Source organism: Dermacentor albipictus, chromosome 1 (genome assembly GCF_038994185.2).
Source record: "Dermacentor albipictus isolate Rhodes 1998 colony chromosome 1, USDA_Dalb.pri_finalv2, whole genome shotgun sequence".
Taxonomy (NCBI): Eukaryota; Metazoa; Arthropoda; class Arachnida; order Ixodida; family Ixodidae; genus Dermacentor; species Dermacentor albipictus.
In genome coordinates this window covers 118,029,104-118,055,178 of record NC_091821.1, presented here as the reverse complement: position 1 = coordinate 118,055,178, position 26,075 = coordinate 118,029,104, and the positions used below count along the sequence as shown (strand labels likewise).

At 45.5% G+C, this 26,075-nt stretch overlaps 1 protein-coding gene across 1 annotated transcript; it reads left to right on the top strand.

The window, feature by feature from the left end:
• The first annotated feature begins 1,113 nt into the window (after positions 1–1,113).
• On the top strand, positions 1,114–18,571 carry LOC135907869 (uncharacterized). Its single transcript, XM_065439630.1, has 3 exons — positions 1,114–1,290; positions 17,401–17,839; positions 18,490–18,571. Exons 1-3 carry the CDS (start codon positions 1,282–1,284, stop codon positions 18,534–18,536), a joined length of 495 nt encoding a protein of 164 aa, XP_065295702.1. The 5' UTR covers positions 1,114–1,281; the 3' UTR covers positions 18,537–18,571.
• The last annotated feature ends 7,504 nt before the right edge of the window (positions 18,572–26,075 follow it).

The window sequence follows — 26,075 nt, the reverse complement described above, 5'->3', positions numbered from 1 at the left end:
TTTACAACGTCTTCTGTGTGTGCGGGCGATTTCCAATGATCGCCACATAGCCACAGGCAGGTAAAACGGCGCATTAAAATTAAACTTTGCATGGACTGGGAACACCTTGCGTAGGTGCTGCTTAATACGCTAATGTATACCTGTTCATAAGCTCTAAAGCACCTTAATTAACTAAAAAAATTGCAGTGAGCCTTGGTAGAGTGAGTGAGCGGGCACACGGGCAGCCGGCGGCGAGCTTTCTGGAAATCGCGAGCAGAATTTATGCGAAACTACTCAACACCTGATTGTTTTCTGTTAACACTGTAGTGTTAACTAAAGATTTCATATCAAAATCGCTTGAACCTTAAGCAATTCCCTCTCACATGGCTTTCTTGACTTATGCCTGCTGCGCTGCTAAATCTTTCCTTCGCTCTTCTTTTTTTTCATTTTTTATGCCACCTTACTCAGCCTGCGCTAGAAACGCCCGTAAACGTTTCCGTGACCAGTTACGACAAGCCACATCTGACACTTGATGCGTTACTCGAACTACCATGACGGTATTCAGGCGCATTAAAAAAACTCAGCAATATGAAGTTAACTTCTTAAAGAATTATTAGACAATTCAATGGCAAATCCGAAATCATGTCACTGCCATGAGTTGTTCCTCTCACCGCGATGAACGCTGAGAGGAACGCGAAGGGCAAGTGCAGTGTTTCAGTTTTCAGGACGTCATTGGGGACACAGTCGCAATCAAAAGGTATACCCCTTTTTTCGTATTCGTTGCGCCTTCAGTCTCATCGATGAACACGTTTCATTTGCCGTTCAGTGACGTGCACCACCCCAGCAACGGCGGACGGGAGGCCAGCTTATCGGGCCAGTGGCGGCATCGGCCGGGGAGCTTATCCGCCCACCCGTCACATCCTTCCCTCGAACAATCCGCGGTCACCACGCGTCTATACTGTCACGAGAGGGTTTTGACTCACACGTGCACGCACACGGACGCTCACATACACACCGGTGTGCAATCGTATCTGCATCGGTGGCGAGAGAGGCGTCAGACCGGCGGGAAAACCCTTTTTTTGTTGTTCAGCCCTTTCCTACGACCGGAGATCGGTCCTCTTGCCCCGTCCGAGAGCCCCCCTCTCGCATTTCCGTCGGAGTGGTGGGGCAACCGGCAACCGGTATAAAAACCAAGCGGCTCGGTGGAGACCTTGAAAGTCGTCCCTTGCTCTTCAAGACCCGACGCTGTTCTGCCATTCGTTGTCTCGAGACCGGGAGTACCAGCTGTAAACAAAGGGAGCCATGAAACTGGTGAGTCGGCGGGTTCCTTTAACTTTCGTGGCGGTCCGCGCCGCTTCTTCGCCCGAATCCGCTGCGAAGCGCCGCCGCCTCGTGCCGCCGCCCCCGAGCAGCGCCACGGGACGCGTGTTACGGCTGCACAAGGGAGCCGTGGCTCGAGATATGCCAAACAGGAGCGCGCTGTGGAGTGCGAGCACGCGTTAAGCGTGTTTCCATACTTGTTTAATGACGCTTGAGAGCGCGTCGCCAATGGGGATTCTAGAAGCCTTATGTAAGGAATGCCGTGCGCCGCCAAGTGCGCATGTGCGTCCGCTGTGCCTTGGCTTGAGCGTTTTCTCGCTTATTATAGCACTTGTCCTAAGCTGAATGCAGACACTCCAAGTAAGAGCTCCGCTTGTCAATAAAAAAGGTCTATATATATGGCTAATACTTATTTTACTCATAAGAGAGAAAACACATATCACGTTTATAAGGCAGGGAACGCTTTATTCAATATCGACGCTTGCACGTATGAAATGCCTAAACACTAGTGGTAGACCCTGGTGGCTTATCCAAGGGTTAGTCCGAGCACTAAACTTCATAAACTTGTAGAGTTCCCACCATATAGATTCTTTATTTGCGCGGAAAGAGATAAATAATGGTCGTTTAATGAACATTGAAAATGAAATCTCTGCTTCTCCAACGTTACATGCCAATCCGGGAAAGTCAATGAAACAGCCCTTTATACTGGCTTGACTACCTGACTAGCCACTGATCTTGTATCTGCAACCTCATCAATGTGAATATAGAGCTTTCTAAAGACTCAGAACATTGCACATGACACTTTCTTCGGCGGGTTTTTGTTGGGCACGTGCAGAAGCAACTTTCTCATGGCACTTCCTTAAGTTTTCTTGAGTATTCATATGGCGATAACGACGCTCTGCTGCAGTTATCTTCACTCAAAAACGCAGAACTGTCACCACTTTCCCTGGGTTTCTAGAACACAGCGAGTAGGATCAGGAGAAAAAAGGAAATAGGAAGAATACACAAGGTGCAAATGAGGCAATGAGGTACGTGTTTTGAAGTGGAGAAGTCAGGTTCTAGTATCGTTGACAGCAACGTAGAAAGAACTTTATTCTGGAGGGTGCTTTCAACTTCCTCTAAATTTCAGGGGATTACTCGACCGGCTATTGCCTTTCTTTTCTTGATTTGGTGGATATTAGCAGTGATCAGCAAAATTTTCAGCGCTATTCTGAAATGTGATTCCCTCACGCCCGCTCTCCCCCCGCCCCTCCCGACCACGCCCCTCATTTGTCTAATTAGAATAAATCGAGGAGTTTGTCATCCTTCAGTGGAAATGCCTACTACTTTTGGCTATAGACCTGGAATAAAAAAAATGAACGTCAGGCGACCTAAAATTAATAAATTCATGTAGATGAGTTCACACCCTCATGCAAAATTTGGTCTTTTCAATAGCGAAAGAATACGCAAAGAATGAATTATCCAAAATGGATCTTGAAGGCCACCCGGCCTATTGAAGAATATTCATTAATCAATACTTCTTTACGTCATGTTCCTGGTTTTCTACGAAGCATCGACTACGCTCGCGACGCACGTGTAGCATTCGCCTTGCATCATGGTGTTTTTTTGGCCGTGATGTCAGTTTCGTGGACCACGATTCAAATTAATATATATATATATATATATATATATATATATATATATATATATATATATATATATATATATATATATATATATATAAATTATGGGGTTTTACGTGCCAAAACCACGATCTGATTATGAGGCATGCCGTAGCGGACACCGTGAATCCGTGAATTTGGACCACTTGGGGTTCTTTAACGTGCACCTTAATCTAAGTATTCGGGTGTTTTCGCTTTTCGTCCCCATCGAAATGCGGCCGCCGTGGCCGGGATTCGATCACGCGACTTCGTGCTTAACAGCCCAATAACATAGCCACTAAGAAAACCACGGCGGGTCACGATTCAAATGATGCCAGATGACGCAAATCTGTTTAAGAGAAACCGTTTTCCAACGTATTCTGTAGCTCGCTAGCTGACATTTTACCTTGCTGAAAATTAATACGAGGTCAGTTTGCCTCAGGTTTATTGTACATTTCGCATCATCATTCTGTATCATTTATATAAATTTACTCTCTGTTGTTACTGCGGTTTCCAATACAATCTGCGACGTTAACCGTAAGGCAGAACTCGTGACCAAAAAACACAGTACTTCATTTTATTAGCCACTGTCGTGCGTGCTTTACTCTTTAACCCTCTAGGTAACCATGACTTTAACGCTTTACATCGATAAGAACACCGGTCTGAGTGCCTATAAAGCTAAACACGCATACTAATTTTGCAACATGCGAGTCGCTACTGGGAAAATGTAACGTAAAAAAAAATTCGCCAGAGACACTTAATGTTGCTTACGTGGGGGAATGCGAAAGCATTATACCATTTGTAGACCTCAGAACGCCATGAACGCTCCTATGTTATACAGCCATGACGTAACGCCACTTCCTCTCTATTGACTGCACCGTCGCGTGCCCAATGACACGCGCGCTAGGCTACTCCTTTAATGAGCCGGAACCGTGAAGCCACCCTAGCGCCAAGGAAGCATGCTCGTCTAGCATCCCTGAGGTCCGGGTTCGATTGTCGTCCACATCGAAATTTACGAAATTATCGTTTTCAATGTGATTGATTTACAGTTGTTTACAGCAACCTACCTGATAAATTTGACGTCAATACGAGCTTTTTTTGTTTTTTGACCACTTTTTATTACTCTGCGTCGTTCGAAATTTGGGTGCCATCTTGCGGTAAAGCCGACTACGACGGATTTTCGCTCAGTTGGACGTATAGTGCTTTCGGAGTAAAAAACCTTCAAACAAATCTCATTGGGGCTTTTCCTTCTTTTATATTGTTTTTTGAACCATGTATGTGTGTTCTCTGAATCCGAAGGTGGCTTTGCAGGATGAGTCTAATCAGAAGAGAAACATGAATGGCTGCATAGGCACTGTATTCGACGCGGGTCACGATTATTGCGAGCTCGCCGTCGATTTATTTCCTCTCCTTTATGCGAAGTAACAATGAGGGTTTCTATGTGGCGCTGAAGGCCTGTATTATCCTTTTACTTTTCATGTTATTATTATGAAATGTCATTATTTGCCGCCACAAAAATATTAAGTGGCCTTACGCTTATGTACGTTGCGCACTTCCGAGGTACGACTCGCAAAAGCGCGTGCAGCTTACGCGAGAGGGCGCGTGCTCCTTTCGGAAAATTAAATATCTCGGCGCTCTTCTTATAGGTGTCTGTCGCTTATGAAACACCCTTAAAATAAGACCCGTATAGGCAGGTGAGATAGACACTAACTACAGTCTTCGCCTTCTTAAGGGGACTGAGTTCTTCCTCCAGTTTTACCGCTGCGCATCTTGTGAGAAGACAGTGTTCAGCGAGGCTGTGTAGGCCATGAATTATTATTTTGTCTGTTGAACTTTCTGCTGGCGTGTATACAGGCCGTCACAGCTATCATGCACCAAGACTTAAATATATGCAAACGCCACGTAGCTGGACAGAACCAAAGTAATATTGCCTGCCATCGCTTGGAGATACTCAGGTTATTTATCGCATTCCACCTAATTACATAATTAGATTTACTTAATTAATCAACTTCTCAAATATTATAGTAAGATGACAAGTAGCAATAAAGAAACTGTAGAGCTATACAGCACGCGAATAGAAGCAAAGTGTCTCGCGCGGTCAATTGCGCGGAAATTTTGCGCGTATTCGAGGGTTTCTTTCACGCTCGAAAAAACACTTTTATGTAGCACGTGTTGAGCAACAGAAAGCTGTACCGGGAGTTTTTCATATTGCTCTACAACTATCTCATTCACATTATTGATCTAATTGTATTATGGCGAAGGTAATTAATTCAGAATAATTATGCAATTAGACAGAGTGCTAAAAATAATCTGAGTATCTCCAACCAACTGCAAAGAACATCTACTTGGTTCTCACCACCATCACCAGTCCCACGCCGCAGTGGCTTAGTGGCTATGGTGTCGCGCTGCTAAGCACAACGTCGTGGGAACAAATCCCGGCCTCGGAAGCCGCATTTCGGTGGGATCCAAATGCAAGAAAGCCCTTGTCCCGTACATAGGAGGCACGTTAGGGATCCCCTGGTGGCCAAGATTAATCCGGAGTCCCTCCACTACAGCGTGCCTCATAATCAAATCCTCCCCAGCCGATAACTACATTCGAGCACGGGCAGTTTAAACATTTTCTTCCGTGCAACGGCGAAAGTGCGGGAGATAGAATAATACTACAGTTTTGTATAGTGTTTTCTAGCTAGCATTAAGTTATGCAAATAGTTGCGCCTTCGACAGAACGTCACGCCGCAAGTCCGTAGACTGTCGGAGAAATTCTGTTTCCTCTCCTTCGGCCAGCGCCGTGGGCCAGCTTCAGATTGTGCCAACGGGGCGAGTAGCGCTGTTAACAAAGGACCACATCGTCCGCCGGATGAAGCCAATGACCTTGGAGAGCGGTTCTCGCTTTGCAGAGGAAGCACGACGGTTGGCTGAAGAGGAAAGGAGGAACCCGTTGGCGCGTGGCAAATTGGCGGGAAAAACCCGGCTCAGTCACAGACCTGGCCGATGTTTGGACTGCCACCAAAAGAGAGACAAAATCCTCCTGTCGGCGCCGGAGGTGCATCGGCCGAATTCGGGGAAAGCCCCCGGCACTTAGAGGAGAGCACAAAAGCTCCGGAGCGCCGCCCGGGGCGGGCCGTACTGTGGGGTCCTGCTCGGGCCGAAAGTACCTGCGCCCGGCTAAGCACCGCACTTATCTCCCTTCCACATTACTCTCTTTCCCCGCTGACTTTGTATCGCAACATCTCGAGCGCAGTGCCCCTGTTGTGTCACGGATGGTTAAGTTATCCATTTCACTCTTCACAGCGCAGCCGTCGTCGCATCGTACGGCTGGCTCTTCGGCAGGGCATTTATAACGAGCAAGGCTTGGTTCACTGGCTTGTACTTTCCAAGGACAAAACCGTTCTTTTTTATTTGCCCCTCCTCCTCGAATAGGAGGCGCCGCTCATTCCTTCGCACACTTAACACGTAACTACAGCTCACTGCCTGCTTTTCCAACTTCTTTTCTAAGAATGAATGCTAGTTCGCACAGAGATGGAAGACTCTTGCCAAACTGGTTGCGGACGTGTTGTGAAAGACGATATAGAGGATCCTTGAGTTAATAAACAGAGAGTAAACGCGCATGCTTATTACCTCTATCTTTGTACATCCTACGCGGTAATACGTAAGCTTTCGCGATGCCAACATGCGTTAAATATGAAGTTCACGTGATTGTCTGCGCAATTCAGTCTCTTAACGAGGAGTAGTTGTGAGAGCAAGAACTACTGGTACAATGTGAGTAGTGCATCCACTTCGTGTTTTCGACAGGTGTGCAGCCCAACAACTTTTTTTTTATTGAGGTGAAAATGAGGGAAGGCCTCGTCATCTTATGCTGGCGATGGCTGCTCGTTTTTCCTTAGTTGTTAAATAGAGTGCTAAGGAAAATATAAATTAATTCATAAGACCCCCGTTTCATCGGACCTATTACATCGGCATTCTCTTGAATACCATGTTGCAGCACAGGTCTTAAAACACTTTGTAAAATCAGGTCAAGCTCTGCCCCCTTCATTTTTCTGTTTTCGCCCCTAACTCATAAAAAAACACCAAGCATTCGGGAACATTTCACTTCCCATTTGTCCACTTTTACATTTTGAAAGGATCGCTAACATGCCACCGCAGTATGCTCTTCATTCGACGCCTCATCGTCGACCGATTAAAAAAGAAATATGAGATTTTACGTACCGAAACTACGATCTGATTCTGCGGCACGCCGTAGTGGGGGACTTCGGAATAATTTGTGCCACCTGGGGTTCTTTAACGGGTACCTAATGCAGGTTAATAAATACTAATATATACCAATTAAATATTAACACATATTAATTCTCTTTTGTCACGAGCCTCCTCTCAATCGCCGCAGCCTACGCCTCGGACGAGCAACGCGTTATGCATGACAGTCCTCATAAGCTGAAGGCTGCACAAGTGCAAAAGTGTAGGGCTGTGATATTCATCGACGTGCCGTCGACGAGTACCTTCCCGCTCCTCTCGTGTACCCCATGCAAGAGCACGTTCGATCGGCGGAACCGTCGTGCATTTTCGCCAGGCTAGCACGGTGACGTGATTAATGGTGTCCATGTGTACGGTTCTGCTCACGCAGAGTCAAGCCGTCTCGTATTTACGCCTGAACGCTTGAGATGCGGCTCTCGGTTGTGTCACATTTTGTCCTTTGGGTAGGCGGAGCTCTAGCCACCAACTAGGCCGGCGTCCTTGCTATACAGAAGCAACAGTGAACCGCAAATCGCTGCGGTAAATGTGCACAGGCTGACCAGTAGGTGACCCATTCATCCTCCTCGGGGCAATGCCCACCGCAGCCGACCGAGCAGACTAAAACGCATAAGCACGAAGGCCGGCTGGTGCGTTCACCCGAAGGTGTGCGTGCTCTGTGCCGCAGAGTGGTCGAAGCGACAGGAAGGCCGTCCGACAAAAAAAAAATAAAGACAGGGAGAGAAAAAAAAAATAGAGCGTTGAACGAAGGCACCGATGCTGGGTACCGCTCGTCTTCCCGCTTCGGCGTGAGACAAACAACGACGGATTTCCGAATTGGCGAGGCAGCCGGATTTTTCTCTTTTCCGGCAAAGGAAGTGCGCGACCACGCGTCCATCCGGGATGCTACGTGCCGTTATCAGCGACACCGACCTCGTAGACCTCTTTGTACATTTATTTTTTTTTGGTGACGCCGTTACTGATTCGCTGTTGTCTCGCTTCGACTATTTTTGTAGCCCTTCAGGCGAGTCGCTTTCCTTTTCCTCTCTCCGCTGGCCCGACGCATGCGTTGCAGCGATAACAGGTTTTCGTCTTCCCATCGACGTCCCTTTCAGAAATGTAGAGGTGCAGTTCCAGGACATTCTTATCAAGCGCTTTTTTTTTCCATGGTAACATTCAGATTTGGAAACTCTCAGCCTTGGTTTTTACACGTTGTCGCCGGGAAGCAGCAAGCGAGCTCTCTACAACACGCCCGTGGTTTCACCTCGCCTCTGCGATTGCACCCCATTGCGAACTTTGAAGTCTTCCCCGCGTTTACCCTACAGGAAAAGAAAACCGTTAGGCACTTTAGTAAAGAACCATGAGGAAATTAACCGATAGATCATTGGTACAGGTTTCTAAAAATGAGCTAAATTTTAAAGAGAGCTCATTTTTGTACTTCGAAGCGACGCTAGTAAGCCATTATTAGTAATGGTAACGATGAAAACAAGAACACTGGGATTAATAATTAAACAAAGCTTTTATGCCAGTCTCCTTCTATTAGTTACTGGGAGGCTTACCACTTGAACGCTGTACTCCTTTTGGGCTTCAATTAACCTTGTTGCGGTGCTTATCGATCCTTACGGAAAACAATCGGCAGTGAAATTAACATGTATAAAGTGTATTCCCGACACTTTATACAGTTTCCTTGGAGAAATAAAAATATTAGATTTTAATAATTTGGCCGACAACCAATTTCTCTGCTTCGTACGGACAGGGACTGAACTATCAACGGCGATATCTTCGATGTTAAAGCTCTCTTTGATAAAAGAGAGGAAGGGGAGATTAGCCGAAATAAGTGTACGCTTGATTATCTTTCAATATTGAAGGAAAAATAGTGGAAAATTCAGGAGAAGGGGAACGAAAGTTTTGGCTCTTCGTATACACACGGTGAGTCACCTGACAACTCATGGTATGTCACTACATTCCCAGAGCATTAAAAACACACAAACGAGCAATACTTTGAAACTCACTCCGGCCGACGTCACTTGCGACTAGGGTCCAGGAACTAGATTTTCCGTGATGAGGCGCTTGTTGAGTGTGTTAAGTGAAAGAGAGCGCAGTTCTTTCCTCACCTTTATCTCCATTAATGGACGTGGCATTCAGGCAGAGGCGTGCACTCACCGCATCGTGAACAAAAATAACAGCATAACACGTTATGTACAAAGCACCACTATAACAACACAATTCAAACAGTAGGGGAACGAAAGTTTTGGCTCTTCGTATACACACGGTGAGTCACCTGACAACGCATGGTATGTCACTACATTCCCAGAGCATTAAAAACACACAAACGAGCAATACTTTGAAACTCACTCCGGCCGACGTCACTTGCGACTAGGGTCCAGGAACTAGATTTTCCGTGATGAGGCGCTTGTTGAGTGTGTTAAGTGAAAGAGAGCGCAGTTCTTTCCTCACCTTTATCTCCATTAATGGACGTGGCATTCAGGCAGAGGCGTGCACTCACCGCATCGTGAACAAAAATAACAGCATAACACGTTATGTATAAAGCACCACTATAACAACACAATTCAAACATAAAATATGGATATAACGAACGGCACAATCTTGCTCATTACATTTTTGTAGGTGGGTAATATATATATTCGTTTACCACAGTAGGGAGTAACCGTGTACTCCTCTCTTCTTTGCAGTGAATTCTTCTGGAAAAAAATCGGGATTCCAGCTTTTCACATCCTGTAATGCGACATGGACGCCTGATTGCCTGTAGAATGTAAAGCAACTGGCGGCATTTCTTGTTCTTTTCTTTTTTTCAAATTCTAGTTTTGTGCTTTGATAGCTAAACAGCCTGCATGTTCGACAACTGCATGCATTATATGGAGGAATGGCTTGCCTTTTTTTACGTCTTTTTTCGGATTAAGAACGGTAGAGGTCGATGATTCCCACTTTCGCGTTTCGGCAGTTCTGCATGCGTAGGCGCTTCATAGAAGGTGCTTCCAATTGATGCATTACCTAGTGTCAAGCGCATTGTCGGGCGCCAACGCAGAGAGTGAAGAAAGGCTGCTACAATGAAACAAATAGCGTGATCTAAGCGTGCTGAACTAAAGAGTTGGCATGTTTGCCAAACATGCATGCCTGCGCCCTCGTTCTATGCTTGTTTTGGCCTGGCAGGAAAGCGGGGCCGTCGCGTGGAACCCACACGCATCTAGATGTATGAGCTTGAGGGCTCATACTTCTCCACACAGGTGCGAATGATGAGGGATTCGTACACGCAAGAAGCTCGTCCTGCAGATGCGCGGAGCCAGAAATGTTCTGGATTGTGCGGTACCGAATGCCCAACGTTATTTGCCTTTACTGACCATCGAATGCTCTTTCTCGGTGCGTTTCTAGCCGGGGCAGACACTCAGTGGCGGGGTTTTCGCTCTTGCTTCGTACATTGAAGGGTAGCGAGACAGGACGGCCGTGCTGTTGCGGCCATCACAACGCCCCGTACTCTGTACAATTGCGTGGTATATATACTCAAACCATCCCTAGCACTTAAAAGATGTCACATCTGATTACCCGCGGCCCTTGGAGCTAGTGCGACCATATCGTCAAACCTAAGTATCGTGGCGCATCGATTGGTTTTAACGGACGGGATCCTCGTATATCATACAATCAGTTTTTGGCAGGATATTAGTGTTAGTTGTTATAGATGGCGTACGGCGCACCAAACGCTCCTTATACCCGAACAGTAACATAAACTACCCAAGTGCAAGTAAATCTCGGCATTACCCGCAGGACATAACCTGTACGTCGCACGCTCGCTTGGCTCAATTTTTTCCACCGCATCGCAATAGTGGGTGCCGGAAAAATCCCCTTCGCGTGTAAGCACCACTATTGTGTCCGGTTTCCTGCGTTGAATGTACAACGGGCTCACTCATTCTACGTAGGGAAGGGTGCGTTGGATTGAGGCGGATGGAACAGCAGCTCGATCGTGGTATTTCTCGTATTTGACATGTTCGTAGAAGCGGCCTGTGTACGCTTTGCTCTCTCTTTGCGGAAATGACATCCAGTGGGCACGCCAGGGCTAGGGCAGGAAGGGGATGAGTGATTGAGCCGAGTGGCCTAGCATGATTTCACTGGTGCGAGCAAGGCGCTTTCTTCAGACGCCGTTACACCACACGCAGAAGGAGAGCGCATTCTCTGAAGCGTCGGATTCGGCCCGCGAGTACTTCCAAAGGGAGTGTATTCGTGGCTTATTGTTATTTCCCGGATGCAATGATCATTCGAAGGATTGGTAGCGGAGCTCCTTAGAACTCTGTTGCTTTGTGGGAGCAAGGGCCGCGTCACTGTGTTTCCCTCTCCCCACTTTTGTTTTCTTTTTCTGTTTTTCGTGAATAGTTCTTCGGGAAAATGGCAAGCCATATATCATTGTTTTACGCATACATTTTTTCTGAAAAATATAACATGCATGATTTGTAGAAGATCTTTGCACCAGGAAATGGTGCCGGCTGCAGGTTTCCTCGTAGAATTATAATGTAATAAACACGACATAACAAGCTTACAAAGATCAAAACAATGCTGTGGAAAACTGTGCAAAATAAAATTCAAATGAAGACAAACAAATGTAAAATCGAGTGACAGGAAGCCATAAAAATTGTGTAACAGGAATTCAGGTCACAGAAAGGCATATGAATTCAGCTTAAAACGAATCATACACGCTGTCATCAGTACCTAGTAAGAACAGTATTGCTTTCAGAAACCTCTGAGGGGCCCCTGCGGCTCGCATTTCTGATGTGTCTGCTGGCCATGGAGGTAACAGAGAGTTATAGCTGCGCGTGTTCACGGGTCAGAGAGCGTAGGCGGCAGGTGGAGCGCCGCACACAAGGAACAGTTTTACCTAAGCTATCACTTGACGGGCTTTGCTGCGCCACCTGTCGAAGAAGGTTGGCCACACTGTGAAGAGATCGGTACACTCGCTTCAGGTTCACCATCGCGGTCATCCACTTCAAATCGTCGCCCCTCGTTGCTGAAACCTCTCGCAGGACATAGAGGCCCTCTTCAGTGACGAAATAACTTTTAGGTTTTTTTCGCCTGCAGACGAGCCAGCGCCGCGTTTGAAGACGACGCCGACGACATGCCACTGTTCGTGCGGGTGGTAGCTATGTGTTTGTTTCGCAAAAGCGCTCGTCCGCTGCGCGAGCTCGCCTCGGGAGGGGACACCAGTGAGCGAGCGTCCCGCTCCGAAAATACGTTGGCCGCCCCAGCGTAATGCAATATGCGCAGTGGCGTCTCCGCTCGCCCGCTGGCCCGTAAACCCACTGAGTTATAACTCTCGGATATCTTTTCGAAAATTAGGGGCCTACGGTCAAATGTTATTAGATCACTAATCAACAGGCATCTTTCAGAATTGTGTCGCGTATATTTGGAGTAGGAGATGCTGAACATCCTCACCAGCATCGCCACATGTGCAGAGCAAACTGTCGCAGCGGCAAATTTTATACATAAAGTTTATCGCGAACCTGGTGCGGCGCCAAAAACTGTGGACCAGTATTTCGAAACATCCGCTAATGTCCAGTGTGAGTAGGACAATAAATCGAAAGCAATAAGTAACTTTTTTATGAAAAAATGATTTCGGAGGTATTGAATTCTGATTCAGCCTCTCTTTATGCAACCAAGCGCTGAAACCGTCCTATTGTGCGGCGCAATTTGCCTTGTGATAGTGGAAGTACCGTTATCATGCTTTTCACAATGCACTCACCATGCTGCTTTATCACCTGCGAGATTCCCAGTCGTATCGTAGTGACTAGCTATTATTCATTTATTCAATCTAACTCAGTTGCTTCAGCGTCGGAGTATGGCGTTATGCGAGTGTTCCGTAAATTTATACAGGAGCGCTTTCGCTTGTATGCGGTGGCACAGAAAGAAAAAGTACGAAGCAGCAACTGACCAAATGAATCCAATAAACAGAACTAACACATAGATTGAGTGCGACAAAGAATTGAAGGATCGACTGAATAATCATTCCACCATGCGCATCGCTTGCTCTTGTATCATTTAGAGTTAGCCGATGGTTAAACCGCTGTGGTTGCCTAGTGGCTATGGTGTTGGGCTGCTAAGCGCGAGATCACGCAATCAAATCCCGGCCACGGCGACCGCATTTCGATGGGGGAGAAATGCGAAAACACCCATGTCCTTAGATTTAAGTGCACGTTAAAAAACCCCAGGTGATCTGGAGCGCCCCACTACGGCGTGCCTCATAATAAAATCGTGATAATAGCACGTAAAACCACATAATTTATCTTTTTGGCTATGGTTATGCTGAATTCTATTTCTGGAAATTCCAGTTTACGTTAGGAACGCTGCAGGAGAATCACAGAGATTAGTCTGTTTTCTCATTTCTTGCACCGGATTTAGGTACCGTACCACGTATGAGATGGCAAGAAGTTCTGCTCCAGTTGATAGTGTTGAGTGAGAGAACTGAAATGTTAGTCTTTGGTTACGTGATGGGATGGAAAATGCAGACGAAGAACAATTTAACAATAACCGCACCGTACGCATGTGCTAACTGAGCATAACTGAGAAACCTCCATAGGGCTTGTGCTGCAAGCAATTACATGGCTCTCTTTCTATTTGTTTCTTTCTTTTTTTTCAAAATATGCATTTAACTGAAAGCTATGTTTTAGCGACTACAAGTCGCTGTGAAGGGTAAGAGGTTCTACGCTCCAAGATTAATGCCAGCGTAATAAATCTCTGTGCTTTTAAATCAACATACGTATGCGAACCCTTCCTCTTTGTTGATTGCAATCTCTAGCGGATCGCTTTTATGATGCACCGAAACAAGAAAAAAATGTTTTTTAAGGCTTTCAGCATCCTCAAAATTGAAAATAGAAGGTAACATGCTCGTGCAATTACTAAAGCATTCGAGGTCGGGCAAGAAATGCCCAAGCATGTTGAAATGCTCCTAGCTATTCTGCGCAGAAGTCGTTCTTCAGGTAAGCTGTAGGGCACATGCAGAACTGGCAAAGAGTAAGCCATCTTTTGTTTTATAAGTGTGTGATGCACCTTTAGCAGCAATGAAACTCAGCCTCGTGGTGCCATGCCTTCCAAGGAAGGTTAATCATTTATGGTTGTGCTCACTTCATGGTAAAACGCTTGAACATGAGAAATCCGACGAGGTTGCCTGTCTTCTATACCACACAAGAAAAGTGTTCTCTTATAATATGCACACGTTGCTCCAGAAGGCGCTATTACAAATCCTTAGGATGTCATCTATGGAAACGTAACATACCTGTCTTAGTGTGGGACAGTTGCGTGCCTTTTTCATCTAAGAATGTTTCCGCATTGTTGGGACCTTCCTGTGACGGGGACGGAGGCAGACTGACGCATGAGACTGGAGGCCTAGGTGAAACCATCAACACGTAGTGACTCTCCACTGTAGCTCCGCCATGCCGCAACTAAAGAGAAACGAATTCAGCACACTGCTCTGTAGGCCTCGTTGACTGAGATTATGATCAGATCTTCTTTCTTAACTCTTTGGAACAAATAATATTCCACCCCTCAATACATCAGAAATTCAGCCCGTTCGCTCGCATATGCTATATTAGAATTAGCCTCGCAACACTGGAATATAACTTACGTAGTCTACTCCCTCTGTAGATTTAAAGAACGCCGCCATTGTCAAGCTGCCCCTTATTCATTCATGTTCAGCGTGGCAAACATTGTCTAAAATTTCATCCATAGAGCATCACCAAGTTTAGAATCCTACATTGTAATCAGAATTGTAAATTAAGTGTGATGTCACCACTCTTAAAGTGTGATGTCGATAATTTTTTTTCATGTACGTTACATGAACTGCTCAACAGAATTTCAGGAAGGAAATATTCAGCAGTAATAGGAGTTTTAGCAAGCGTCAATACAGGCACTACGCGAACAGTTTTTCCAGAGTCAAGAATACACTTTTTTAACCAGAAATTTGTGAGTCCTATGACGTGTGACCTTTTGCGGTGCCTACTCTGTCCTCTCAATATTTTTTGTTAAAGTGAGCACAGGTAATCTCTCATTTTCGTCTCCACAAAATGAGATATTTCGCAGTCTTGCAACATATTTTATGTACCGCCTGTCGTGCGCTGCATGATCAGTTCGTTGAGCGATGGAAGGTTTATACTTTATACAAACGAGCAATATTCTTCTTTGTTGCTGCCTATTTATTTTAAACTGCAATAAGTGCGTAAAATCAATGCAATGAAGTCACAAAAGCAGAAGTGGCACTTCTTTAGACTTCTGCACCAACTGTAGACTACTTACCACGTAATGCGATCGTCGATTGGTCTCCTCAAGAAAAAATAAGTAGTTATCTCTCCGCTCTCCAAAGTTTCCTTGCTTCAGTAGTCTTATTCTCTATGTCCCAAGTGATCGCGCCTCTTAATGATGTTTCTAACGTGTGGGTATGTGCGAGAAGCGTGTGGCATGCACAGATAGTCGGGGTCAAAAGCAAAAACAAGCTGTCAGGCGCTCAGAACCTCGTGAGATTCTCCAATCAGAGTCTGGTGATTATCACCGCTTAGGGTGCGCTTGCGGCACAGCGGTAATTGCGACGCCTATTGGCAGCGCAAGCCAGACAATTAGGCCTAGCCTAGCAGCGACGTGTGCTGTTGAGCCTTCCACTTGACTACGTTTCCTTCATCTCTTTCGCTCGGCCCGTCTGACTTTCTTTCACTATTTCACCTTTCCTTGACACTCCACACAAACACCTCTTGAGGCGCGGGTCCTTTCCGAACGTCCGGGAGCTGCCGCGTGAATCATTCCTAGTTTTGTTCTTCGGCAAGCATTTCGCAACAACTTTTGCTTGGCCTTGACAAGTAATTGTATTCAAGCTTCCTCATTCGTTCTTTTCTTCGCCCACTCGGTTTGACGCTATCGCCGGACCGTTTCCGTGGGTCTGTGTAAGCTGGGGACTGGAAAACAGAAATCGCATGCTGGCAGGCACGGACTTTCCGCCTATTTTGTTAATTATTTCACGCTTTGTCGCTTTCTATCGTCATTTCCTTTAGAGAAGCATTGTAACAAAGCATAAAATTTGTGGCAATTCTATAGAGCTTTCGTTACCGGGACGTATATCGTAAAAAGCGGGCATCTGTCGATATGCCCGGCGTTCTTCAAATATGAAAGCAACCTCTGCACCGTCATTGAAAGTAGATGGAAAGAGAGAAATGTAAACGAAAGGCATGGTGAAAGGTCTACGCAGACATTGTCTGTTCATGATCGGCTGCAACACGTGCACCTGCTCAATAACAACCATCAATCGTTTGTTCGAACGAACCATTCCTGTCGAACCATTCCGTTCTTACAAGGGGCGTTATTTATGCCTGTAATTTGCCGCGTAACTTTAGCAATGCAGTACATGGAACTTGAACGCCAACTTAAGGTAAAAATGCTTGTGTTTCAACAAATCTTCACCGATATTTTTACATGGTGATATAATGCTGCCATATGAATAATAACTTCTTTGGACACGTAGAGAAGCACTAAATAAAGTGTTTCTAATGACCTACCTCTGTGTTGCGCCGTTTTTGACGTCGGAAATAAGCGACTGAAATTTTGAAGATAGCACCTAATGAGCGTGGTGTAAAGTACGACGTTGGCCTAGTTAGCGCATAGCTTTCAATGTTTGTGGCGGTGAGGAAAATGTCCATTATGCCCTTTATGGACATTTGTTGTTTCTTATATTTACCGTTTGCACGACAAGCAGACAGCCACTTAATTATGCATCCACGTGCGGAATCCAGCTGATGAGCAAGCTTCTGCGCGCTTCTTGTTTTAATGCATAGAGTTAAGCGATACTTAGTGCACCGAAGGTGTTTTTATGTGATTCCGTCTTCGTTTTAAGGTGTTACTTTTAACACCTAGACAAAGGAAATGTTCCAGGTAACCCCCACCAGAATTGTTCATTGGGGCGTTTTTCAAGTTGCCCAGCGACTTTCTCATTTGCACCTCGAAGACTAAGCGGCTAGTTAAACATTTTATTATGTAATCTTAACGAAGTCCTTAATTATGCGGAGTACAACCACTCAAGTCTTGGGAAGAATGACTGGTTACAACCCACACAGCTGGGCTCACTTGTGTGAATTCCTCCCTTCTTTGCTCTTTGAACTTCTCAGGGATGTTCCATGGCACAGCTATATAAACATGGAGTGCTACTTTCATAGCCGCTTGAAACCTCCTAACTGCGCACGCCTCTTCATTTTACTTGCAGTTGCTGTTCGCAGCCGCGCTGGTGGGACTCTCCGCCGCGCAAATCGTCGAGCGCCGGGTGATCAAGAACCCCGATGGTTCGACCACTCACATGGAGAGCAGCTCATGGGGCCACAGCACCTTCAACCAGGAGGCCGCGGACACCGATGGTCTCATCAGTGGCCGTAGCGGCTACTCAGACAACACGGGTGTGAAGTACGACCGCCACTACACCGTAGACCGGAACGGACAGCGCCGCTTCATCGACCCCAAGGACAGCAAGCTGAAGGGCCCAGCCCCCGCCTTCCCCATGCCCCAAAGCGGCTTCGGAGCCGGCGGTGACGACGACTTCCTGTCTGGACGATCAGGCTTCGGCAACCTGCCCGGTTTCGGAAACCTTCCCGGTTTCGGAGGCAACATGCCCGGCTTCGGCGGCAACTTCCCCGGATTCGGCGGCAACCGTAGGAAAAATTAAACACTCGTTCTTGCCTCCCGAGTCCTCTACGGACACTCTTCCACTGTATCTCACCATCGACTCTGTCTTCAACACACTCTGGGTGCCCTGTGTCTCCCCCTCCTCCTCACATGCCTTGAAGCCTGCACTGTGGAACATGGACTTCTCCTGAACTCTCCTCCGTGAATGTTTTTTTTTCTCTCCGACACCGGAACCACTGCCCACTCTGTATCCCAAACCATTCTTCTGTTGGGCTCTTCTCAAACTCCTTGCATTTCTCTCGCCTTCCAAACGCCCTCTCTAAAGCACCAAAGAATTGGAAAGGAAGGAAGTTGTAACTAAGCGACAAGCTGTGTTAGCCCCGCATCCCGGACCAATTGAGCATCAATGTTTGATGAATTTTTGAAGTAGCTGTCATACCAGGTTCTTGCCAAGAAGCACACGCTGTTTTTTTGTTTTTGTTTCGTTTTTTGTTTTGTTTTTCTGGGCTGCTGTTTCCGTAGCTTATACAGGGTATGCGCTTGATCATGTGTTTTCTGCGAGAATTTTGCACTTTAAAGTCAGTTTGGAGTTCCTTGGTTGTGTATGCGGAGTGGTTTCTGTATTTGTGATTAAAAGTTTCTGTCTCCAATCACGCTATGCAATTGTCTCTTTCAGCAACAATGGATCTGTGGCGCTTCTTTCCTCCTGGATTCAGATTTTAGTTCAAACGGAACCAATAAAGGAGTTCTTCTTGAGATCCCCGAAGTGACTTGTTTTTTCATTTATCTGAGTGCTTACCACAAGTTACTCAAGCCAGCCACTGTATGCTACCTATCTTTATGTTTACATGAGCTTAAAGAGCTGTTGGCGCACTGACACAGCCCCCATTGTGTCTTTACTCATGAGCAAAAAGTACACTGCACGGCTATGCACAATCTACAAAATAAATTTTAGTACATAGTAAGGGCGAGTGCAGGCGAGGATCCTAAATACAACATTATGCACCTTGGAAATAAGACCAAAGTCCATAATGCTGTATTTCAGAGATCGTCAGTTTTCATAGTGATCAGAGACTGAAGAGAAAGGTAAACGTTTCTGCATCGCATACTTTTGACCAAATTTGTTGTTACTGATTGTGCAAAGTACGGTACCGAAATAATGTTTTTTCAGCTCTGGTTTTACTTCTGGTACAGCAAAGATGGTACACTGCCGGTTCAGTGCCACCGAGTAAAAGAAAAACGAGACTTGTTATATTTTTTTCCCGAGGATTGGGATAGGGCGGGAAGGGTGGGGTGGGGGAGTATTATTACATATGGCCGCGTTTACGCTGGAAACTATGAGCGTAAAAGGAAGCATTTAAACGCGATATGCTTTCTAACACACTTTGTGGCTTGAAAATTTGGGTTGCGTGAAAAGTAGCAAGTCATGTGCGTTTGCAATAACACAACTTATTTTGTCAGCTCTTAGGAGGCTCGCTGAAGTAGTCGTTAACATAAAGTCAGTGACCCAGCTTTACCGATTTTGCCTCCATCTTTAGAAACTAGAAACAGTGAGATCACCTTAGATAACGATGTCGAAAGCTCTATTGCATGAAAAATATTTTTTTTGCTGAAATTCGTTGGACGTAGTAAGTGATTGTACAGTGAGCAATTTTTCATAACACGAAAACTCATGGGAGTGCACGAAATACGTGATGACAATATGTCATCATACATTCTCAAAGGAATAACAAGTACAGCCAGGCTGCAACATCACCGGAAGGTGTGAGTGCAGCCTATCGCTTTTTATTGCCTTCATTGTCACGGACACCAATTTGAACTCCACATATGCGTTTCCCAACCACATAGAGTGTTCCAAATAAAATTTTTTGAGCCAACTGCTAAAAATTGTGTTCGCGAAACTGCCAGAGCACTCTTAGCTGCTCATTGTGAAAGAATTGGTAAGCCAAACAATAACGTCTTGATACGGCCATCCAAAGAAATAGTACACCACACGTCAGAGACTGCCTGCGGAGGCTAATGTCACAGTTGGTGATTTTTAAAATGAGTTATCAAACTAAGCAGGAGTAATGTGCCGTACTTATTACGATTAATTCACTGCGACTACCGCGCGTCTGGCCACACGAGGCACTTTGCGTGCGTTCGCGGACTTCTTTCACGCTCGGAAAAAACACTTTTATGTAGCACGTACTGAGCAACAGAAAGCTGTAGAGGGAGTTTTTCATGTTGCTCTATAATTTTTTCATTGACACCTATCATATAATTACAATGTTTGAGAAGTTGATAAATAATTAAGAATAATTATGTAGTTAGACGGAATGCCCAAAATAATCTGAGTATATTTAAGTGACGGCAAACAACATAGCCTTCGTTCTGTCCAGCTACATGGCATTTACATATATTTAAATATTGGTACATGGTAGTTCGGACATCCTGCATAACTAGGCAATATGGTCCGCGTTTAGGATAGAATGTAATATTTCTTCTTCATGCTAGTGTCATGTTTAGCTCATGTAGAATGTCCCAAATGCGGTACCCACCATGGCTGTCTCTTCTGCCAACTATGTTTTGTATAATGCATATGGCTCGAGCTACGTAAGAGACTGTCGTCACCTGTTAAGCTTCGACTTTTTATAGGCTCGACACCAAGTGCACTTTCGCGTTAGAATGCTTCGACATCGACACCACTGAGATGTTCGTCTGTCGGGCGGATATCAGGGAACTGACCATTCTTATAGGTTTACATCTGAAAACTGCGTATCAGGCTATGAAGCATCCCCGAGTCGTAGACGCTTCAATAATTTTGACCATCTGTCGTATACTTTAACGTGCACCAACGTCGACTTACAAAAGTGAGTCGGCATTCTGCCCTTATATTTCGCACTGCAGTTGCCTTAGCCGAGAATCAAATCCGTGGACATCTTGCAGCGGGGCGCCGTAGCCGCTTATCCGCAGTTAGAAGTTAGAGCACTGGGACGCAGGCATCCGCTTGGTACCTGCGTGGCAGGTACCAAGCGGATGCCACGAGCTCGCGGAGATATATCTAACTTCTCAAATGCTCAAACAGGGATGTGGTTTGGCACCACGCTACGGAAACATGTACTGGACTGGACAAAATTTATTGAGAACCTGCAGATGGGTGGCCTGGCCTAGGCCACCCGGGTGCACGTGGTCAGGCTTAGCCTTTCCACCGTTTCCATGACTTTGCCGGCACACAAGGTAAGCGATATATATATATATATATATATATATATATTTAATATATGCATATATTATGCAATGCATATACCTATACATACACTATATATACCTTTATTGACACTTTAGTGGAAATCAGGAAAAAGAAATGGGCATGGGCAGGACATGCAATGAGGAGGGAAGATAACCCATTGTCATTAAGGGTTACGGACTGGATTCCAAGAGAAGAGAAGCGTAGCAGGGGGCGGGAGAAATTTAGGTGGACGGATGAGATTCAGAAGTTTACAGGGACAACATGGCCACCATTACCACATGACCGGTGTAGCTGGAGAAGTATGGGAGAGGTCTTTGCCCTGCAGTGGGCGTAGCCAGGATGATGATGATGATGATGATGATGATGATGATGATATACCTATCAGCCTCATGTTCTGGATGTCTGGGGGCTTTCCTGGCTTGGGGATGACGACCACTACCGATTTTTTCTACTTGTCTGGTACTTTACTACGGAAACATGTCTTGCCACTTCTAGCTGCTTCGCGTTTTAGCCTCCCTGTCATCACTGAGGTTATCAGGCGGACGAATCTTGGCAGCAGCACGCAGCACTCGCTTGTCAGGCAATACAGGGCCGAGCTGGAGGCTTCCAAGTCAATCAAGTGCGCCACTGCATGTGCGTAGCGATCCGTCACACTCACTATTTAGGAGATTGCTTTCAGCCGTGCTTGTTACTGCATGTTTGCATATAAAGGACACGTTTGTATCTGCAAGTGGCCCTGGCTACAGACTGCCGCAGGGACGCGATGCTCATTATCAACGTCTGCCCCGCGCTTGTCTGGGAGAGAGCGTATGCCTTGTAGCGTTACCTGTTCCTCGGAAGCGCTCGGCTGTGTGGTTGGTGTTACCGTTTCTTTTTTACTGTGATAGCTTTCGTATGGACACTCTAAGAGCATTTCTGCTGTCGGCGTCGGCGTCGGCGTCGCCTTGAGGTTCCGTATAAAGCGCAAGGGCGATAAAATCGTCGCATCGCGCCGTATGCTCTGTGTGCGAGTGAAAGCGTGCGAGCGTGAACCGACGATCGTGGCTCAATCTCGCTTAATCTCGGCGCGGTTAGGAAGGGGGGGGGGGGGGTTCATTCTACTGCGGGCCGCCCGGGCTCCCTGGATGGCCGCGCGTGCCCGCCCGGGCCGCTGTATCTTGAAAGCCATCTGCGACGGGGACTAGTTCGGCTACGCGCCATGTTTTCGCGGCTTAGTTCGCGTTGATGCGAGAGGCAGCACGAAGGTGAATTCGCTCGCTGCTCTGCCGCGCTTCCTCACTCCAGCGTTTGGGCAGCGAGCTTCCGCTGTCATCGAGTGAGATGTGTTCATCTTTGCTTGTGCGCGCGTGACACCATGCTTGTTATTTAGTTAGTATGTCTATGTTTACAAGTTTATACGGCCGATAAAGCTACTATACTTAATTGGTATAGCTAGCTGTCGATTAAAGTGATTTCGCAATCGATGCTTCTCCTTTCGTGCGAAACTGAGACCATATTTTTTGTTTCAGTTAGTAGAATTAGTGGCCAATATGGCTATAGGAATTATTGCTCATTCTTTTAACTTATATAAGGTTTATATAGCCACTGAGATCTAGTGCTTGTTGAGGGAGCTTTCCCTGCAATTTATTCTGCCTCTTTAGATTATGCCATGAAAGGGATCCCGTGCAGAAATAAAGGTAGCTCCGTAGCATTGATAGTCTGCTGGGCGCCCTTCTCTGACGCTGCTGTAATTGGCGCGTTAAGGGTAAGTCTGTGTGGAAAACTCTGTGAGAGCTGCTGTTCTGGCGTCCGTCATTTGCGTGTCTCAAGCATCCAAACGATATACCACGCTGTTTTCTGGATTGAGTTTATTAACGTGTAGAACAAACGCTTCCAAGTATATGTTTAAAGGGATATTGTTTATTTAAAAAGGGACGAGTAGGCCACTGTAAAATATACTGGCGAAACGTACCACAAAACCAATGTTTATTATTTCAAGTGCGGTAAGATGTAACTCGCGCATTTTCATCTCCTCAGGCACACCCAAATGTCGCAAGTTAAAAACTATCAGCCTTCGGGCACTTCAACAGGGTGGTGCCGCAGCCTTTTTTAAAGCTTAAGCGCTTCATTAAGGGACTACTTGCAGTGTATCGTTAAATGATAGTATTTATTTATTTATTTATTTCATGTACCCTCAGGGTCATTGGCATTGGAGAGGAGAATGGTTATAGGCATACAAAACAAAAAAAATAGCAAATGTGATACAAGGAATAGGAGTATTGCAATAAAAAGTTAACCGGTGTGTCTACTCATACAATATAAGCTAAGGCGTTCTTGAAAAGCCGGTAAACATTGATGGTGGCTGTCAGTGCGGGAAGGTGATTCCACTTCGCTGCTGCACGACATATAAATGACTGAAAGAAAGCGTTAGTTCTGCAAAATGGGACACCAACCTTGTAGGCATTTTCGAATCGCGGTGATAGGTCACGTGGGGGAGGGATTAATTCGCTACGCAAGTGTGGATGATGAAACATCTTATGGAACAGACAGATACGAAAAATTTTGCGACGTGAGGCTAGGGATGGTAGATTAAGGCTTGATTTCATTGAAAATATGCTAGAGGTCCTGTTGTAGTTGGAAAGAATGAAGTGAACCGAGTTATTTTGGACCATTTCTAGTGAATGTATTAGGTTTTCATGATGAGTGTCCCAGATGGATGCGGCGTACTCTAGTTTCGGACGTATTAACGTTTTGTACAACAGCTGTTTGAGGGGTGAGGGCGCTTTAGAAAAGTTGCGGCGAATGAAACCAAGCATACGATTAGCATTGTTAATTATGTATGTGATATGAACAGACCAAGTGAGAGTGGAAGTGATGTGTACACCAAGGTACTTGTACGAGCCTACCGATTTTAAGAGGACATGATCTAAGGAATAAGTGGGGATACTGTTGCAAGTTCTGGATACGCGAAGAGATTTGCATTTTGTGATGTTAAGTTCCATTAGCCATGTTTTACACCACAATGAAATAGCGTTCAGGTCAGACTAAAGAGCGGTTACATCGTCACTGCTTGTTATTTCTCGGAAAATTACGGAGTCGTCCGCAAATAAATTATATGAAAGGAAACAGAAGAAGGCAAATGGTTGATGTAAATTAGAAAAAGAAGAGGCCCGAGGACGGAGCCTTGTGGGACGCCGGAATGAACAGGGTTTGAGTAAGAGTTAAGATTATTAGCTGACACGTATTGCGAACGGTTATTAAGGAAACACTCAATCCAAGCAAGAAGTTTGGGGTCTATGTTCAGGAGCTGTAATTTGTGAAGTAGCAGTTATGACATACTTTATCGAAAGCTTTGGAGTAGTCAAGGAAAATGCAATCTGCCATTGAACGAGTATCAAGAATTAGGCGTAGCTTATGTATGAAGGAAGCCAGCTGCGTTTCACAAGAATATGTTTTTCGTAAGCCATGCTGTGAAATTGAAAAAAATTAGTTTGACTCAAGAAAGTTAGCAAGCTGTGAAAATAGGATATGTTCTAATATTTTGCATGGGATATTGGTTAGTGAAATAGGCCGATGATTGAGAGGAGAATGCTTGTCACCTGATTTATAAAGTGGAATCACCTTACCGACTTTCAAATCAAGGGGCAGGTATTATGTGTCAAGCGATTGTTGAAAAAGTTCTGCTAGTAAAATAGATAAACAAACAACAGTGCTGTGCAAAAATTTCACGGAAATTAAGTCATGGCCAGGAGCAGAAAAGAGGCGCAGCGATTTAATCACGGTTTCGACGCCACATGGTCCAATGGTAATTGGAAACATAGCCTGGTAATCGTAACAAGGTGCAGTGGGTGAGGAAACATCGCAGGTTACAGAAAAGTTTTGAATAAATGTTTCATTGAGGACGGACGCGATATGATCACAGGGTATGGCATTCCCAGAGTTATCTACAATAGTTATGGTGTCGTCATCTTTTTGATTAATAACGCGCTAGAATTTCTTGGTATCATTTGTTAACATGGGCGCAGCTACGTGTGACACCAGAAATTCTTTCTGGCGTTTCTTAGCGCTGATACATATTCGCTTGAAGCCACTCGGTAGGCACTCCAACGAGCTTCACTCGAGGAAAACTTTGCCGACCTGTACAATCGACTCTTTTTATTTGATAAGCGTCTTATATGAACATTATACCATGGAGCGTCTGGTTTGCTAGTTACGATGCGAATGGGAATCTACTTGTTGGTTAGGTAAGCAACTTTTTCTACGAAGATTGCCCGGTTATTTTCTACTGTGCGACTGTCGAAGTCCTGGAGGAAAACATCAAGGAATTGAACATAATTCTCTATTAATCGCGTCAAAGTCTGCTTTATTGTAATTACGGATGGTTAAAGTTCTTTTGACATGTTTAGGTTGTGCGAGATTTAAGTGAAAAAAGAGTAAAGAGTGACGTTGGAAACTAGGTCGGGCTGTGATGCGAGAACGAGGTCAAGGGTATTAGCAGCAGAGTCTGTGGTTCTAGTCGGTTAAGTTACAAGCTGTTCGAGAGAAAAAACTGAGCATATTTCTAAAAATTCTTTAGCTAGCGCGGAAGGTGGGTGTATCATGGGGACAGTGTTAGACCACGTTATGTTTGGCATATTAAAATCACCAAGCAAAAGTAATGGGCAGTTTGGGTAAAGGGATGAAACGATGGTAACAACACTGTGCAATTCATTTATGAAGTTCTGTGTATAGGTAGGGGGCCGATAATAGACCCCAATAATAACTTTCTTATGATTCAGGGCGACGCATGCCCAGACAGTTGCTAAAGGGGTGTTGACGTGGTTGCACCGTGAAGTAAAATTTTTCTTTATAGCGAGCAGTTCGCCTCTTCCTTGTCGCCCAATGCGATCGCAGCGACAGATAGAGAAATTGTTTGCGATAAGAAAAAAGTTTGTGGTCTCGAATTTCAGGACGCAACCAGGTTTCAGGTGGTACTGTGATATCAGCGCTGCAGGTGTCGATGGCGGAGTTAAGATATGATGTCAGTGATCATATCGGACTGGCTTTTTGCT